This window comes from Uloborus diversus, chromosome 2 (genome assembly GCF_026930045.1).
Source record: "Uloborus diversus isolate 005 chromosome 2, Udiv.v.3.1, whole genome shotgun sequence".
In the NCBI taxonomy this organism is placed as follows: Eukaryota; Metazoa; Arthropoda; class Arachnida; order Araneae; family Uloboridae; genus Uloborus; species Uloborus diversus.
Window position 1 is genome coordinate 2,218,340 of NC_072732.1, and position 16,811 is coordinate 2,235,150.

The following is a 16,811-nucleotide window of genomic DNA, read 5'->3' on the forward strand; positions in this document are numbered from 1 at the left end:
TTTTTTCGTGAATGCAATACTTCCTTTTTACTTCCTTTTACAAAAAAGGAAGTATTGTATTCGCGAAAAAAATTTCACTCAAAATTAGGCCTTAATTTCCATTTTTCTCACCCCCGAATGAATGTTGATTTTTTTTTTTCGACCCGACCACACGTGGATATGTGCCAAGGAACGTACAGACACCCGAAATATCCATTTTGATGATCCCCGAGTTAATTACAACGAGTTTTCTCGTGACGTCCGTATGTACGTATGTGCGGATGTGTGTATGTATGTCGCATAACTCAAGAACGGTATGTCCTAGAAAGTTGGAATTTGGTACGTAGACTCCTAGTGGGGTTTAGTTGTGCACCTTTTGGTTGCACCCTGTTGGTTGCATTCGGATATTTCTAAGGGGATCTTTTCCCCTTTTGGGGGGAAATCATTCTTCATTTCAATGTAAACTCAAGTGGTGTTATAATTTGGCGATACACTTGGCGATATATCGCCAGTCGTTTGGTCGCCAAGTTTTGTCGCCAACTTGTCGACAAATTCGGCAATTTTATTTTTTTTAAATCTGATTTCAGTTTGGCCACTGTTGGTGATATTTAGAGAGTAAACTGTTGAATCACATTAAAATTGGCAATAATGGGGAAATGACATTAAATTGGCGTAAAAGGAAGTCATGTGATGCACACATCAGCTCGTTGTAAAAGGAAGTAAAAACGAATTAGGATGAACTTTTTTTTATTTGTTTTACAAATATTGAATGGTGTAAAATAATATAAAAAAGTCGCACAATGTACAGCATTTTTTTAATTTTTAATTACTATTGCAACATATTCAAAAAAATGTCGAAAAAACATTTAGTCCAGATTCCAACTTTTTAGTAAATATTTCTTGATACAATAAGGTTTAATTTAATAATAGTGAATTTAATTATGATTCCAGTGATACAAGATTGGTAGGTTCATTTTGGAAAACGAAATGGAATCTTACATAAGAATAGCACAGGGGGGGGGAGGGGTTGAAAAAATCTTATGGATCATTACATGGGGGGAGGGGGGTCAAAAATTGCCAAAATCATCCTTACGTAATTAATGAATGGCCCCTTATCATTTTGTAAAGAGAAAAGAGAGATATTTTAGAAGTATAACACCGAAAAAGTCAGATCGGGAAGGGGGGGGGGGTGCATGAGTGAAAAAGTGACGAAATCAAAACCGATTTCATGAAGTGGGATTTTTATTCCGCTGGAAAAAGATCGTACACTCATTCGCAGCGGAAACTCCAGCAAACAATTTCCGCTTTAAAAGGAAGAAGTTTGACAAAATTAAAGCAAAAACGATGATTTTTGATCGGTTAAAAATAGGTATTCTTATTATTCCATTATTAGTCGAATTCGACGAATATCTGAAAGAGAAAGTAGAACTCTGCTTTCACTTTGCGTGGAGCATGTTAAATGAAACCATCTCTTCTAAACAATCTATTCCGCGACGACCGATATTGATGACTGACGTAATAGTTCACAATTTTTTTTTTTTTTTTTTATCGATTAATCTTTATCGAGCATGTGTGTTTGTTTTACACTTCCCTAAATGAGGACGATCGCTCGCAAAGAAGAGATTTGGCTCACCAAGGGGGTGGTGAATATTTAAAAACAAAATATCATAAATATTCATAAAAAGCCTGTGAATATCGGGATCGTGTACAAACCGACTGTTAATAATTCACGCAAGGAATCACATTAAAAAAAAAAAGAAAAAATAATTTGAATTTTGACATCTTGAATTCAAATTATGTTTTTCGCAATCACGAGTGTGTGGTTATGTGTGTGTGTATAGGAATTTGTATGTATGCGGGTGTGTTTGTGTCTGTATGCAGGCATGAGTGTGTAGGTGTGTGTGTGTGTATGTATGCGTGTGTGTTTGTGTCTATGTGCAGGCATGAGTATGTGTGTAGGTGTGTGCGTGTGTGTTTGTGTCTGTGTGTGTGTGTGTGTGTGTGTGTGTGTGCAGGCACGAATGTGTGTGTGTGGGGGGGGAATGTGTATGTGTGTAGGCATATGTATTTGTGTCTGTGTGCAGGCATGAGTGTGTGGGTAGTTGTGTGTGTATGTGTTTGTGTATGTGTGTGTAAATGTATGTATGTGTTTGTGTGTGTGTATGTGTTTGTGTACGTGCGTGTATGTATGCGTGTGAGTGTAGGATATGGGCGCAACCTGGAGACTTTGCTCGCTAGAGGAGCAGTATCGTGAGGCCGGTCGGCGGTGGTGCTGCAGAAGGTGCTGGTGGGAAAATAAAATCAGCGTAACGCCAAAAACAGTCAAATGAAAGCAATAAGCAATCGTGATTGCTCAAAAAAAAAAAAAAAAAAAAAAAAAAAAAGCAAATTAAAGTTCAGGAGATTCCTCCCCACACCTGGATCAAACATAAAGGACGTATTTCATCATTCATCACTAAGTTTATAAATTTTCATTAAAAAAAATAGAATTAATATTTTTAATTCCCCTTGATTCCAATTTAAAAAAGAAAATTATTCCATGAAGGTGGCTCTCTATAAATTATGTCAACCTTAAGCTATCTCATAAAGAGGTCCTTAATTTGATGTTTTTTTTTCCTCCACAGGTTGTCACCCCCCATTATCAGCGTTCACGAGCACATCTCCTTTCGTCACCGCCCCCCAGTCTTTCAGTCATGACGAAGCATTCGCACCACCTCATGATAATCATCATCTTCATCGCCTCATCATCATCCGCGCCCATAGAGAATCTCGTTTTCACGGGTAAGTCACTCGCTTCGGAAGCGATATCAGCATTACAATTAAAAAAATAATAATAATTTGAATTTTGGATTCTTGAATTCAAATTATGTTTTTCGCAATCACGAATGTGTGTGTAGGCATGTGTGTTTATGTGTGTGTGGGGGGGTATGCGTGTAGGGAGTATGTGTATGTGTGTGTAGGCATCTGTGTTCGTGTCTGTGTGCAGGTATGAGTGTGTGGGTAGTTGTGTGTAGGTGTGTGTGTATGTGTAGGTGTCTGTATGTATGCGTGTGTGTGTATGTGTTTGTGTGTAGGTGTCTGTATGTATGCGTGTGTGTGTGTATGTGTTTGTGTGTAGGTGTATGTATGTGTTTGTTCGTACGTGCGTGTATGTATGCGTGTGTGTGTAGGATATTGACGCAACCTGGAGACGGTTTTCGCTAGAGGAGCAGCGTTGTGAGGAGCCGGTCGACGGTGATGCTGCGGAGGGTGCTGGCGGGAAAATAAAATGATAGCACATCAAAAACAGTCAAGTGAGAACAATAAGCAATCGTGATTGCTTTAAAAAAAAATGGATTTTGACCTCTTGAATTCAAATTATGTTTTTCGCAATCACGAGTGTGTGTATGTAGGCGTGTGTGTGTGGAGGTATGTGTGTGATGAGTGTGTGGGTAGTTGTGTGTAGGCATGAGTGTGATGGTAGTTGTGTGTGCATGTGTTCGCACACACATTCGTCTGTATGTATGCGTGTGTATATGTATGTATGTGTTTGAGTGTGTGTATGTGTTTGTGTGTGTGTATGTATGCGTTTGAGTGTATGTGTTTGTGTGTGTGTGTATGTATGTGTTTGAGTGTGTGTATGTGTGTGTAGGTGTATGTATTTGTGTGTGCGCGTGTGTGTAGCATATGGACGCAACCTGGAGACGGCTTTCGCTAGAGGAGCAGCATCGTGAGGAGCCGGTCGACGGTGATGCTGCAGAGGGTGCTGGCGGGAAAATAAAATGATAGCACATCAAAACAGTCAAGTGAGAGCAATAAGCAATCGTGATTGCTCAAAAAAAAACAACGAAATGTAGTTGAAAAATGACGGGCAGCCAGTGTGCCAAATTTCTGTGAGTAACATATTTATCAAAGAACAGGAAACTTGCTTACTAAAAGTCAGTAACCTAACCTGGAATATATCTGAAGAACTTGGAAACTTTCCCAATATTCATGTTTCTGAAATAAGGGGTTCATTCAACTCTATTTTGAACACCCGAAACATCTGTCTTGCACTATAAACCCCTCGGTGTGGTAAACTGAGATGATCACCGTGTTACTGCCATGCTAAGCAATTAAGTCGTACTGCACTTTTTATCAAAATTGAGTTACGGTCACCAGGTGGATCTCTGTCACATATTTCACCTAAATGCAACGTTTTACGGTCATATGCCAACGGGGAATATTTCGTAAAAAATTCTAAAACAATACCATCTGAATCAAAAACATGCAGCCGCACAACTTTTAACGGCAATTTCTCGTTTTGAGCTCAGCTGCAGCTACGACATTCGTGCTTAGCACGGCAGAGTAGGCCTTGGCCCATATGGGCAGTTGCGCCACTGGGTTTAGTAGTTAGTTTAGAAATGAGACCAATCCAAAAGCTTTTTCTTTAATACATTTGATTACAACTATAAAGATGACATAGATTTCTGTTCACTAGCCTGTATGCGGACCACGTGAAAATTGATCGCTGAACATGGTGTACATGTTATTTTCAGTAAGTTACCGCCTTAAGCTAGGGCTAAGGCACAAATGGTTTGGCACTCTTGGCTTCCTTAAGAGGTTTTCCATCTCCTGCTCAGTCACTTTCCTATGCCGGGCTGATGAGTGCTAATAAGCACGAAACTGCAGTCCTCGGCTGGAAATGACTGAGCTGGCGGTGTATTTCACGTATTTCTGCTTTAGCCCTGGCTAATTGGGTGGTAATTTACTGAATATACCTTACCTCGCGTTCAATCTTCGAGTTGAACCGAACCATTGCTTCGGTCACTCGTCTGGTCAGTGCTAATCCTATATCAGCCACCAGTTTGTTTGGCACTCTTGGCTTCCTTAAGAGGTTTTCCATCTCCAGCTCAGTCACTTTCCTATGCCGGGCTGATGAGTGCTAATAAGCACGAAACTGCAGTCCTCGGCTGGAAATGACCGAGCTGGCGGTGTATTTCACGTATTTCTGCTTTAGCCCTGGCTAATGGGCGGTCATTTACTGAATATACCTGCCTTGCCTTCAAAATTCGAGTTGAACCGAACCATTGCTTCGGTCACTCGTCTGGTCAGTGCTAATCCTATATCAGCCACCAGTTTGTTTGGCACTCTTTACTTCCTTAAGAGGTTTTCCATCTCCATCTCAGTCACTTTCCTATGCCGGGCTGATGAGTGCTAATAAGCACGAAACTGCAGTCCTCGGCTGGAAATGACTGAGCTGGCGGTGTATTTCACGTATGGTGTACATGGCACCAACCTGTCATTTTCTTCGCCAAAACAGCTGACCTCTCTCTCTCCTTTCTGCAGGCTGCCCGCTCCAAAAAGCATCCGCGCAAGCCCAAGTGTTCATCACCATCTCCTCCCTGGCAGTGGCCGCTACAGAAAGAGGCGTGGTCAAGCGGCAGTTGGAGCTGAACTGGGTGTCGCCCAACGCTCAGCCCGGAGACAGCGTCGGCCTGTACGACCGGGACCCCGCCCTAAACCCGGAAGCCCCGCCCCTCCACGCCCTGGACCCCACCCGACACCACGAAGGATACTTCCGCAGCGACGTCGAGATCCCCGTGCAGTTCTTCAACTTGACGTGCCTGGCCAAGAATCCCTGTCTCGGGTTTTGGGCGGCGTACAAGGACAAGAACGGTGAGTGCTTTGTGGCCATAACTACAAGTAGTACATTAGTCAAACGAGCTGATGTGTGCATCACATGACTTCCTTTTACTCCAATTTATTGTCATTTCCCCATTACTGGCAATTTTAATGGGATTCAATTGTTTACTCTCTAAATATCACCAACGGTGGCCAAATTGAAACCAAATTTAAAATTAAAAAAAAAAAAAAAATCGCCAAATTTGTCGCCAAGTTGGCGACCAAAAGACTGGCGATATATCGCCAAGTGTCCGCCAAATTATAACACCACTTGAGTTTACATCGAAATTAACAATGATTTCCCCCCAAAAAGGCGCAAAAGACCCACTTAGGAACATCCGAATGCAACCAAAAGGAAAGGTGCTTTTTTACGTTTTTAACTAAGAAACGTTGCAAAAGAATGATGAACGACTCATTTAATACGAAATACTCTCTTTATTATCGTATTTTCATGGGTTTAAGCCTCTTCGGTTCCTCATCAGAAACATGGTGAAAACTCGTATTCTCTTTTTATTTTCCCCATTTGTCGTCATTTTCCATGCATTCGTAAGTCTTTTTAAGCTCTAAACATGTTCATTATGCGCATGAAGTCCAGTAATCCTTAAATAAAACGAGTTTCTTTAGCACTACTGACACTACGTAATAGGTCAAAATACTCGCAGACGGACAGCTGATGGGACCGTTGCCAAACCGTGAATAAGGTCCATTGAAAAAGGGGTGATGGTTTAAGGAAGCACACTTCCCGATGCGTTCGGTTTTTGCTTGCTCGTTACTTCCTTCTTGCTATCACCTATGTTTTGATAAAGTCAGAAGAGACCTGACGCATGCGCAAATTCGAGTAAGGTTTCGTGTTAGAATGTCGGCCAGTACTATAGTTCACTACAAAAAACAATTCGGAGCCGTCCCTGGAAAAAAATGGGCAGTAACACATTAGTCAACGAGCCGATGTGTGCATCACATGACTTCCTTTTACTCCAATTTAATGTCATTTCCCCATTATTGGCAATTTTAATGGGATTCAATTGTTTACTCTCTAAATATCACCAACATTAGCCAAATTGAGACCAAATTTAAAATTTAAAAAAAAAATCGCCAAATTGGCGACAAAACTTGGTGACCAAAAGACTGGCGATCTATCGCCAAGTGTCCGCCAAATTATAACACCACTTGAGTTTACATCGAAATTAACAATGATTTCCCCCCAAAAAGGGGCAAAAGGTCCCCTTAGGAACATCCGAATGCAACCAAAAGGGAAGGTGCACAACTAGGCTTCATTAGGAGTCTACGTACCGAATTTCAACTTTCTAGGATGTACCGTTTTTGAGTTATGCGAGATACATACGCACGTCACGAGAAAATTCGTTGTAATTAACTCGGGGAACGTCAAAATGGATATTTCGGGTGTCTGTACGTTCCTAGGCACATATCCACGTGTGCTCGGGTCGAAAAAAAAAACTTAACATTCATTCGGGGGTGAGCAAAATAGAAATTGAGGCCGATTTTTGAGTGAAAATTTTTTTGCGAATGCAATACTTCCTTTTTTGTAAGAAACAGGAAAGTTTTCCACTACTAATCAGTAACTTTCTTAAAAGTAACCTGGAATCATTCTGAAGAATGCAAAAACCTTCCCAAGAAAGGTTAGTCACGTTTCTGAAACAAATCAGAAACTTCCAGAGAGCACTTGGATATGTTTTTCAGTGATAGCTTAGCCCTTTCCTGAATCATCAGGGAAGTACCCGAAGCAAATATGGCCGAAACTAAGGCAGAATTGCACGCAAATACCAAGCGGCGTATTTGCCTGCGATTCTTGCAAAGCTACAATATCTCGAGAGTATCACCCTTGTTATAAGCTCAGACAATCTGTAGGAGTCGTTTCACTATTGTTATGGGCTCACAATCTGTAGGAGTCGTTTCACCCTTGTTATGGGCTCACAATCTGTAGGAGTCGTTTCACCCTTGTTATCGGCTAGGCGAAAAGTGTCATCATCTTTAAATGAATAGAATGATTGAAATATGCCTGTTCCGTTACTAAACTAAATAAAGAGAGAGAGAGAAATAATTTACTTCACCATGTAAACTAAACTAAAAGACAAGTTCGGGGACAAATCCCTTTTAATGAGTGCTGGTTCATCCTGTTTGGGATTAAATTTAGGCTTAACATTTAGTGCAGAATACATTAAGTCGCGAAACATAATCATAAATGAAATATTTGAAATGTTCTAGATTACCTCACTGCTTTAAGCGCTTGCAAGAATATACAGTCGATCCTCCACACATCAAAATTTTCTATACATCGAAATCCCAGCAAATTTCTCTGTCCATTACATAGAAAAATTGTTTCTATGTATCGAAAAAATCTCTATGTGTCGAAATTTTTTTTCGAGACATTCGTAGATTTTTTTTTTCCACTTTAGACTGTTTGCCTCATGAAAAATGAAGGTTAGGGAAGAAAATTATGTTTACTAAAGGTTGCTAAGAAACTCATAAGGAATCTGGGTGTTAATTTTTCAGTCATTAACTTTCGTTTAATCCGATGCTCGTATAAATTAGAAATTGGGTTTCATGCACGAGAATTAGCTTTAATTTTAATGTTTTAGAAAATTTTTATGATAAAATAAGATCGTTTCTATATCTCGAAATTTCTATATATCGAATTTTTTTCCGGCAATTTGCTACTTCGATATATGGAGGTCCGACTGTAACTTCATCACCCTCAGGCGAGAAATAGCAACATAATTCGGCTACTTCTTTCTCTTCACACTAATTCAATTCTCTCGAGCAAATGTTCTTTTAAAAATTAATTTTCACTTATTTAAGAGTACCTGTAACTCTTTTAGCAGTCAATTTAGGCTGTTCAAAGATTCAGAGCGCAGGGAAGTTTTTCTGAAGGGGTATTTTTAAGGGATTTTCAATGGTACCAAATTCGAAATGATTGGACCATTTCTTGACATAGAAAGAACCATTTAGAAAGTCACAATGAATTTTAAATCAATACTACAAGTAAAGGTTCTTCATTCTGGATGAAAGGTTCCCTATACCTTTTCTGTACCCCCTGAGAACCTGTATGCAAAATTTCATGCAGTAGTTAAGTTTTAAAGGAGTAACAAATAAAGCCACTTTCGCATTTGCAATATTATTTAGAACTAGCATTCCCGTACCCGGCATTGCTCGGGTAACGGAATTAGCAGGGGTTAACAGTGCTTGGTGCACCTAGTTTCGAAAATACCCTATAATAATTACTTATTACCTATAATTTTTTTATATTTTTGGGAGGATCCTGGGGTTCCTGGACTCCTTATATATATGCCCTTGTCCTTAACCGATCTTTAACTGTTATTAACGATCCTTTTAAAGTATTGATTATCTTTGCAAACACAGGCCATCCGTATTTTATTGTTATCTTACTACTATTATATATGCGAAAGTTTGTCTGTATGGATGTTTGTTACTCTTTCTCGCAAAAACTACTGAACGGATTTTGATGAAACTTTACAATAATATAGCTTATGCATCAGAATAACACATAGAGTAGTTTTCGTCCCATTATGAAGAGCAAAAACCCTTAGGGGGGCAATAAAACACAATTTTCGTATAAATTCTCTAATATGGGGATGAAAAAATACTTGCACATATTAACATTATATGCCCATCGAAAGCTCTGATTTTTCTGCTGAAGATGGCACCTGTTCAAAATTTCTAAGTAGAATAAAAAACGAGTTACGAGCTTTTTAGTTCCATGTTCGAAGGCTTTCCTAAACTCAATACAGTATTTAGTGTATCATCTCAACTCCCTGTCGATAGCGACTATTGTTGTATTGTTGACTATCTTTGCTTTTCGTGACTGTTCAAGGCTTTTCTCAAGTCAAATCTTGAAGTAAGATTTTTGCACAAGATTGGCAAATAATACATGATTTGGCTGATCATTTTCCATTTAAACGGAACTTTAATGTAATTAATGGTTTTTATTATTATTTATGCTGATTGAACACTTACTCATTATCCAATCAACCAGCAGATCGCCAAAATTTTTGCAGAAATATTTCCGTAGCTGATGCATTTGGCAGTTTTTTTCAATGTCGCTGTTTTTGAAGCCGAAGACTACGTCATGTTTCTCAGTTTTCACCATGTAAACAAAATATCGCCAAGTTTTTTTTTTTTCTGGTGCTAAAATTATTAAGCTGCTTGATGAACTGACTTTGGAGCAAGCTACATAACATTGGCCGTGTGAAAAAAAGTCTTCTCTTAAATCGATCCCTGCTACTTTTAATGTCTGTCCTTGTGACTTATTAATTGTTATTGGAAAGCAAACTTTTACAGGAAACTGCACTCTTCTAAATTCAAAAGGATAGTCCGCCTATCATGATGTTCTGAAAAACTTCGCTTCTAGTTTTGAAAAAAATGAAAGCAAAAGACAGAAACATTATGATTTGACTTGAGAAAAGCCTCGAAGAATCACGTGAGAAACAAAATTAATATCAAATTTAAAATTCGCTATCGACCAAAAGTTGAGATGAAGTACTGAATAATGATTTGAGTGGAGGAAAGCCTCCGAAAATAAGGGATTTAAATTTCAATGACAGGTTTTAATTTCACAGAAATTAAGGAATTTTAATTCATTTCTCCCGCACTAATTGATGTTTCGAAAAATCCTTTCTTAGTGCATACTTTCGTAATCATGTGGACATGCCTCCCAAATTTCAAGTCTGAGACTTCAGCGGTATTGGCTGTGCGTTGATAAAGGGGCATTCCAAGGTATTTTTGACATTTATGTAGAGTCCGTAACGTAACCTTTTTTGCCATAACTTTTTAGTTTACTGTTTGATTAGCATATTATTTTATTTTGATCTTTTCCTACCAACACACCAACTCAAATTAAAATTATTTGCAAATCAAACGGTAAATTAAAAAGTTATGGCAAAAAAAGGTCATGTTACGGACTCTACATAATTTTAAAAATACCTTGGAATGCCCCTATATATATGTTATCTCAGGACATTGATTTTTATATATTAAGATTACTTAACAGTCAAAAATAACATTTGCAACACAGTGGTCGTTGAATTCAACGAACAGAAAATGTGTAACATTTTCCAAGTACGAAATCCCCCATCTGAATCACCTTACTGTGTTCGCAGGCTCCGTCCTGGACAGCTCCTGCCTCCAGACCCGGCCGTTCTGGATGTACGAGAACCGGAAGTACCTCCAGTCCCTCCTCCTGCACGAGGCCATGATACCAGGGAGCCACGACTCGGGCTCCTTCTACTACGAGAACAGGACCAACACCATCATCAAGTACAAGTACGCGCAGGAGGAGCCCATCTTCGACCAGCTCGTCTACGGACTGCGGTACTTCGACCTGCGCATCGGGTACTACAGGCACAGCCAGGACAAGTACTACATCAACCACAACTTCCTCAAGACGGAGCATTCCGTCAAGTCCGTCCTCAACCAGGTGGGTTTTTCTTCTTTTTTTCGCATCATTCCGTTATTCGCGATTCCAATAAACTATAGGGGCGCTGTAGTCACTGTCTAATGGCGGATCAAAAAGGTAAAACAAACAAATGCCGTAACTTATAACTTGCTTTGACGGACAAGTACTACATTAACCACAACTTCCTCAAGACGGAGCATTCCGTCAAGTCCGTCCTCAACCAGGTGGGTTTTTTTTTTCTTTTTCCGCATCATTCCGTTATTCGAGACTCCAATAAACTATAGGGGGCGCTGCAGTCACTGTCTAATGGCGGATGAAAAAGGTAAAACAAACAAATGCCGTAACTTATAACTTGCTTTGACGGACAAGTACTACACGGACAAATACTACATCAACCACAACTTCCTCAAGACGGAGCATTCCGTCAAGTCCGTCCTCAACCAGGTGGGTTTTTTCTTTCTCCGCATCATTCCGTTATTCGAGACTCCAATAAACTATAGGGGGGGGGGGGGGCTGCAGTCACTGTCTAAGGGCGAAACCGTCTCCAGGTTGCATCCATATGCTACACACACGCACATACATACACAACTACACACACACACGCGCGCGCACACACACACAAATACATACACCTACACACACATACACACACTCAAACACATACATACACACATACATACATACAGACACCTACACATACACACACACCTACAAACAACTACCCACACACTCATGCCTACACATCTACCCATACACTCATGCCTGCACACAGACACATATGCCTAAACACACATACACATTCCTCTCCACACACAAACACTCATACACACAACGCAACTACCCACACACTCATACCTGCACACAGACACAAAAACACATGCCTACACACACATACATATACCCCCTACACGCAAACACACATACACCCCCCCCCACACACATAAACACACATGAATACATACACACACAAACACACACTCGTGATTGCGAAAAACATAATTTGAATTCAAGAGGTCAAAATTCAAATTATTTATTTTCTCTCGAATTGGAGCATGGATGTAACGGAGATCTCTCTCTTTCTCCCCCAGGTGAAGCAGTTCCTCGACAACAGCAAGGAGATCGTGATCCTGGACTTCCACAACTTCCCCGTGGGCTTCGACAACAGCTTCATCCACATGCGCCTCATGCAGATCATCCTGCGCACCTTCCGCGACTACCTCATCCCCACCGACGCCGGCGGCCTCACCTTCGGGTACGCCCCCCTCTCTTCTCTGCCTAATCTACGACCTAAAAAAAACCTCGGGTTTCTAAATAACACAGATGGAAACTGAATAAATTAAACTAAACACATATAACTTCGTTTAAACGTTTTTTACTATAATATGAATAAAACTTCGTATGAATAAAACAATCTTGCACTAATGCCAACAACGATTCTTGGTTGTAATTCCCCCCCCCCCCGCGATTTCTGTCAAGTTATCTAAAAATATCAAATTAATATTTATATTTTCTCAGTATTCTATCTTGCGCGGTTCATTTGTTTGAGGTGTGGCCTTCGGGCGAAAAAAAAAAAAAAAAAAAAGGTTGAGCATCACTGCTCTAAACCAATCAACAAATGATTCCTTCTCTTCGTTATTCCAGCGCCATGGGCCGATCAATAATTATCCTAAATTTATCACATCTTTACTAATAATAAAGCTGAAAGTCTCTCTGTCCGGAGGATGTCTGGATGTCTGTGACGCGCATAGCGCCTAGACCGTTCGGCCGATTTTCATGAAATTTGGAAAAGTTAGTTTGTAGCATGGGGGTGTGCACCTCGAAGCGATTTTTCGAACATTCGATGTGCTTCTTTTTTTATTCCAATTTTAAGAAAAAAAAACTATCATAAATTACGAAATTATCATAACGTGAAACCGTAACATGGGCACAAGCCAATGGGCGAGATACGAAATTATCATAACGTGGAACTGTAACGTCGGTACAAGCCAATTGGCGAGAAAATTCACCATACATTATTTGTAAATATACAGGCGAACCAAAAGACCTTTTGATTTTTCTATTACGGGCGAAGCCGTGCGGGTATCACTAGTAAGTTATAAAATTCAAACTTTTAAATGACCTTGAGATTCGCCTCCAAGGTTTCGAGGGGATCAAAAGATTTTTCGGGACAAACATCTAGAATTTTGTCTAGATCTGAGGGCACTAAATATCTTCCATAGATGTAGTTTTAACTAAATACACAACAAGAAACCGGTCCCATGGGAAAACGAGCAGGCGTTCTGGGCAGGCGTTGTGTATCTGGTTGTACTAGATCTATAGTATCTTATTGCATAACATAGTATACTCTACAACAGTGTTGCCAGATTGGGGGAAATTTCCCCATTTTGGGGAAATCTGGTGCTCTTTGGGGAAATTTTGGGGAAATGGATTTTGAGGGGAATTCTTTGGGGAAAAAAATTTTCTTGGGGAAAACCTGGGGAAAAAAATTGTGATTAAATTTACGTCTTGACATCTAGTAGTTACATTCAAGCAGCGTTGGTTTTGCCAAACTTTATGGAATTCGCATTTCGTATTATGTGGAATATTATGCTACGGAATTCGCATTAATAGTTTTGCTTGAGCTACTAGTTGATACGTGAAACAAGCAAAAAATAAGTATACGAAGAATGTTCTTGGATAAATATATACAAAAATCATAGTTTAAATACACATACAGAAGCAGAGTAGTAAATGCGAGTAGAAAAAAAAAATTTGGCTACTTCTTATCTCTCGGACAGGCACTTGTCTAGTGGCACCCGCACGGCTTTGCCCGTAGTAGAAAATTAAAAGGTATTTTGGTTCCCCTGTATATTTAAATAATGCATGATGAATTTCTCGCCAAATGGCTTGTCCACGTTACGGGTTCACATTATGATAACTAGGTAGTTTAGTCATCCATCTTATGATAATTTTGCTCGAGAAAATGTTCTTAAAATTGGAATAGAAAAAGAACAAAATCGAATTTTTGAAAAATCGCTTAAAGGTGCACACCTCCATGCTACACACTGATTCTTTGCCAAATTTCATAAAAATCAGTCAAACTGTCTAGGTGCTATTCGCGTCACAGAGATCCCGACAGAGAGAGAGAGAGAGATCCGGAGAGAGAGACTTTCAGCTTCATTATTAATAAAGAATGTAAAAAAAGATAAAAGTCAAAAAAAAAAAAAAAAAAAGCGAAAATGGGAAGAAAAAAAAGTTGGGGAATTTTATAAGAAAATTTGGCTATTTGGGGAAACAAATTTTTTTCAAGAGACAAAAATATCAGAGAAAGTCGATTCATTTTATAAAAATATTAGTGGAAAAGTAATTTTTGTATTAGGGGAATTTTGATAGAAAACATCGCTTTTTGGGAAAAAGTTGGGAGGGAATTGTGGAAATCTGGATTTGACCATCTGGCAACACTGCTCTACAACAGCATGACAACTCTCTTTATTTCCCCGACAGGGAGCTGTGGGCAAAGAACAAGCGAGTCCTGGTCAGCTACGACAACAGGCTGCGCTATCTGCACGGCAAGCTTCTGTGGCCCGCCATTCCGAGGGCCTGGGGCAACAAGCAGCGGCCCGAGGACCTCAAGGAATACTTCGCGGAGTTCTTCAGGGGCCCCGTGCCCCGGGGGCTCTGGGCCTCCATGGCCGAGCTCACCCCGGACGCCCGGACCATCGTCCTGCACCCGGACGCCGGACTGCGCAGCTTCGCGCAGGTCGTCAACAGGAACGTCACGCACTGGTTCCGGGATCTGTACTGGCAGAGGGCCAACATCGTGGCGACCGATTACTTCCTGGGCAACAACATCATCGATGTGGCCATCGATACCAATCGATACAAGGCGCTCTGTCCCAGGAAGCTATGGAGCAGCTGAGAGCGAACTTTTTTTTCGCGTTCGGAGTCCTTTTGAGGACTTCAGAATCAACTTTTGCCAGAAGTCGCCGCGATAACACCGAACTGGTTTTATTTCTCACACAAAACAAGCATCTATATATATAATTCTCTTACGTGCCGGCAAATGAAGGGGTGAATTTCTAAACCTCTGTTGGCAACACTTCGCCGATAAATCATGTAAACAAACTTCTACGTTGTTTTGAAATCTTGAATCACAGAATACTCAACGAACTTTTTTTTTTTTTTGAGATGAGTTTGAGTCGGGCTGTGGCCCATTTCAACCTTAATCATCTATATATATAATTCTCTTACGTGCCGGCAAATGAAGGGGTGAATTTCTAAACCTCTGTTGGCAACACTTCGCCGATAAATCATGTAAACAAACTTGTACGTTGTTTTGAAATCTTGAATCACAGAATACTCAACGAACTTTTTTTTTTTTTGAGATGAGTTTGAGTCGGGCTGTGGCCCATTTCAACCTTAATCAGCAAAGAAAAGCTCAAAGAAGGCAGGAAACCGTTCTTGAATCCAATTTAAGACGAGCCATTTCCAGAGTTGTATTCTCTGATTCGCTGCCGATAATTTTTAGCGGCTGGGGAATTTTCAGTCAGCAGTTCCTTCAACAGATCAGGTGCGTCACACAATGCCGGTAACCGCACCTTTCCGTCATGGCAACATTTAGTATATTTATTTGCAGTATTACGCTCTTTCTGCCAATAAAGAGCACCACAAAATTCGCATTCTTCACACATTGCTCCACAATCATGTTCATCGGCAATGTTGTTTTGAACGCGTAGGCGCTTTGAGCGTCGTCTATTCTCTCCTTCAGTACGACAGTTCAGTTCAAAATGAATAACCGAGAAAGAATTTACTTTATTCCTTTTATTCTCAGCTGAAAGGTTTCGCCAAATTTGTTTAGGGTTATAGTAGTTTTAGTATTGTGCAAGCAAAGTAGCCTTGGCGAGTTTTCGCGTTTTTAGTTAAACCATTTTTTGTTCGTGACGTGGCAAGGATTCAGAATAACAACAAGAAGGACAAACGTTTGAGAAAATATGTTTGGTGCTCTCTGAGCCTGTTTTTAGTCATGGCCAGCTCTATGTGGCATTATCAAGAACAAGATCTTTTGAAGCAGTGTCAGTTGTGGCTCCCAAACGGGACATTTTTAATTGTGTATATGAGGAAGTTTTCTCAGATTAGAATATATAAGAGTGTAAATATGTAAATATATAAGAGTGTAAATAATGTAAATACATCCCTCGGGGGAGCCTGTAACCCCTAGAGGGCGCGTCCCCAGGTGGCGGATAGGGGAATGCCTTCATTGGTTTTCCAATGGGTGGTAGAGGACCAACAGGTACAAGTGCAATCTCTCCAAAGCAATGACAGACACTTTTGTATCTATAATGGTAAAGTTGTGCACATTGCCAAGGCAGTCATCTTACATACAGCAAAGTTAAACTGTCGAAAATCTGGCTAAAGCAGACAAATTAACATTATGAACGTAATTTTCATATTGGTTAAATGGATGGTGACCTAAATGCAATTACCAACTTTAATTTTTACGGAAAATTTTAGCTAGGCTAATGTATTGGCATACAGCGAGCGAGCGAAGCGAGCATGGATCGCGAAGCGATCCACAGGGAACTGCGTAAGCAGTTCCGGGGGTTGGCGAGCGATAGCGAGCAGGGGGCGATAGCCCCCTAGTTCCACGATATTGCAGAACGTTAGGGTAACGCAGGGTTGCCAACTTAGGGGTTTTCCCCCTAAATTCAGGGGGGAAATTTTGGAATGGGATATTTTTACGGGGATACAATTTTTAGGGGTAAATTTTGGGGTTTAAATT

At 40.2% G+C, this 16,811-nt stretch overlaps 1 protein-coding gene across 1 annotated transcript; it reads left to right on the top strand.

The window, feature by feature from the left end:
* Positions 1-2,672: 2,672 nt before the first annotated feature.
* Positions 2,673-14,964, top strand: LOC129217737 (PI-PLC X domain-containing protein 1-like). Its single transcript, XM_054852072.1, has 5 exons — positions 2,673-2,760; positions 5,287-5,616; positions 10,758-11,074; positions 12,142-12,305; positions 14,537-14,964. Exons 1-5 carry the CDS (start codon positions 2,673-2,675, stop codon positions 14,949-14,951), a joined length of 1,314 nt encoding a protein of 437 aa, XP_054708047.1. The 3' UTR covers positions 14,952-14,964.
* Positions 14,965-16,811: the final 1,847 nt, after the last annotated feature.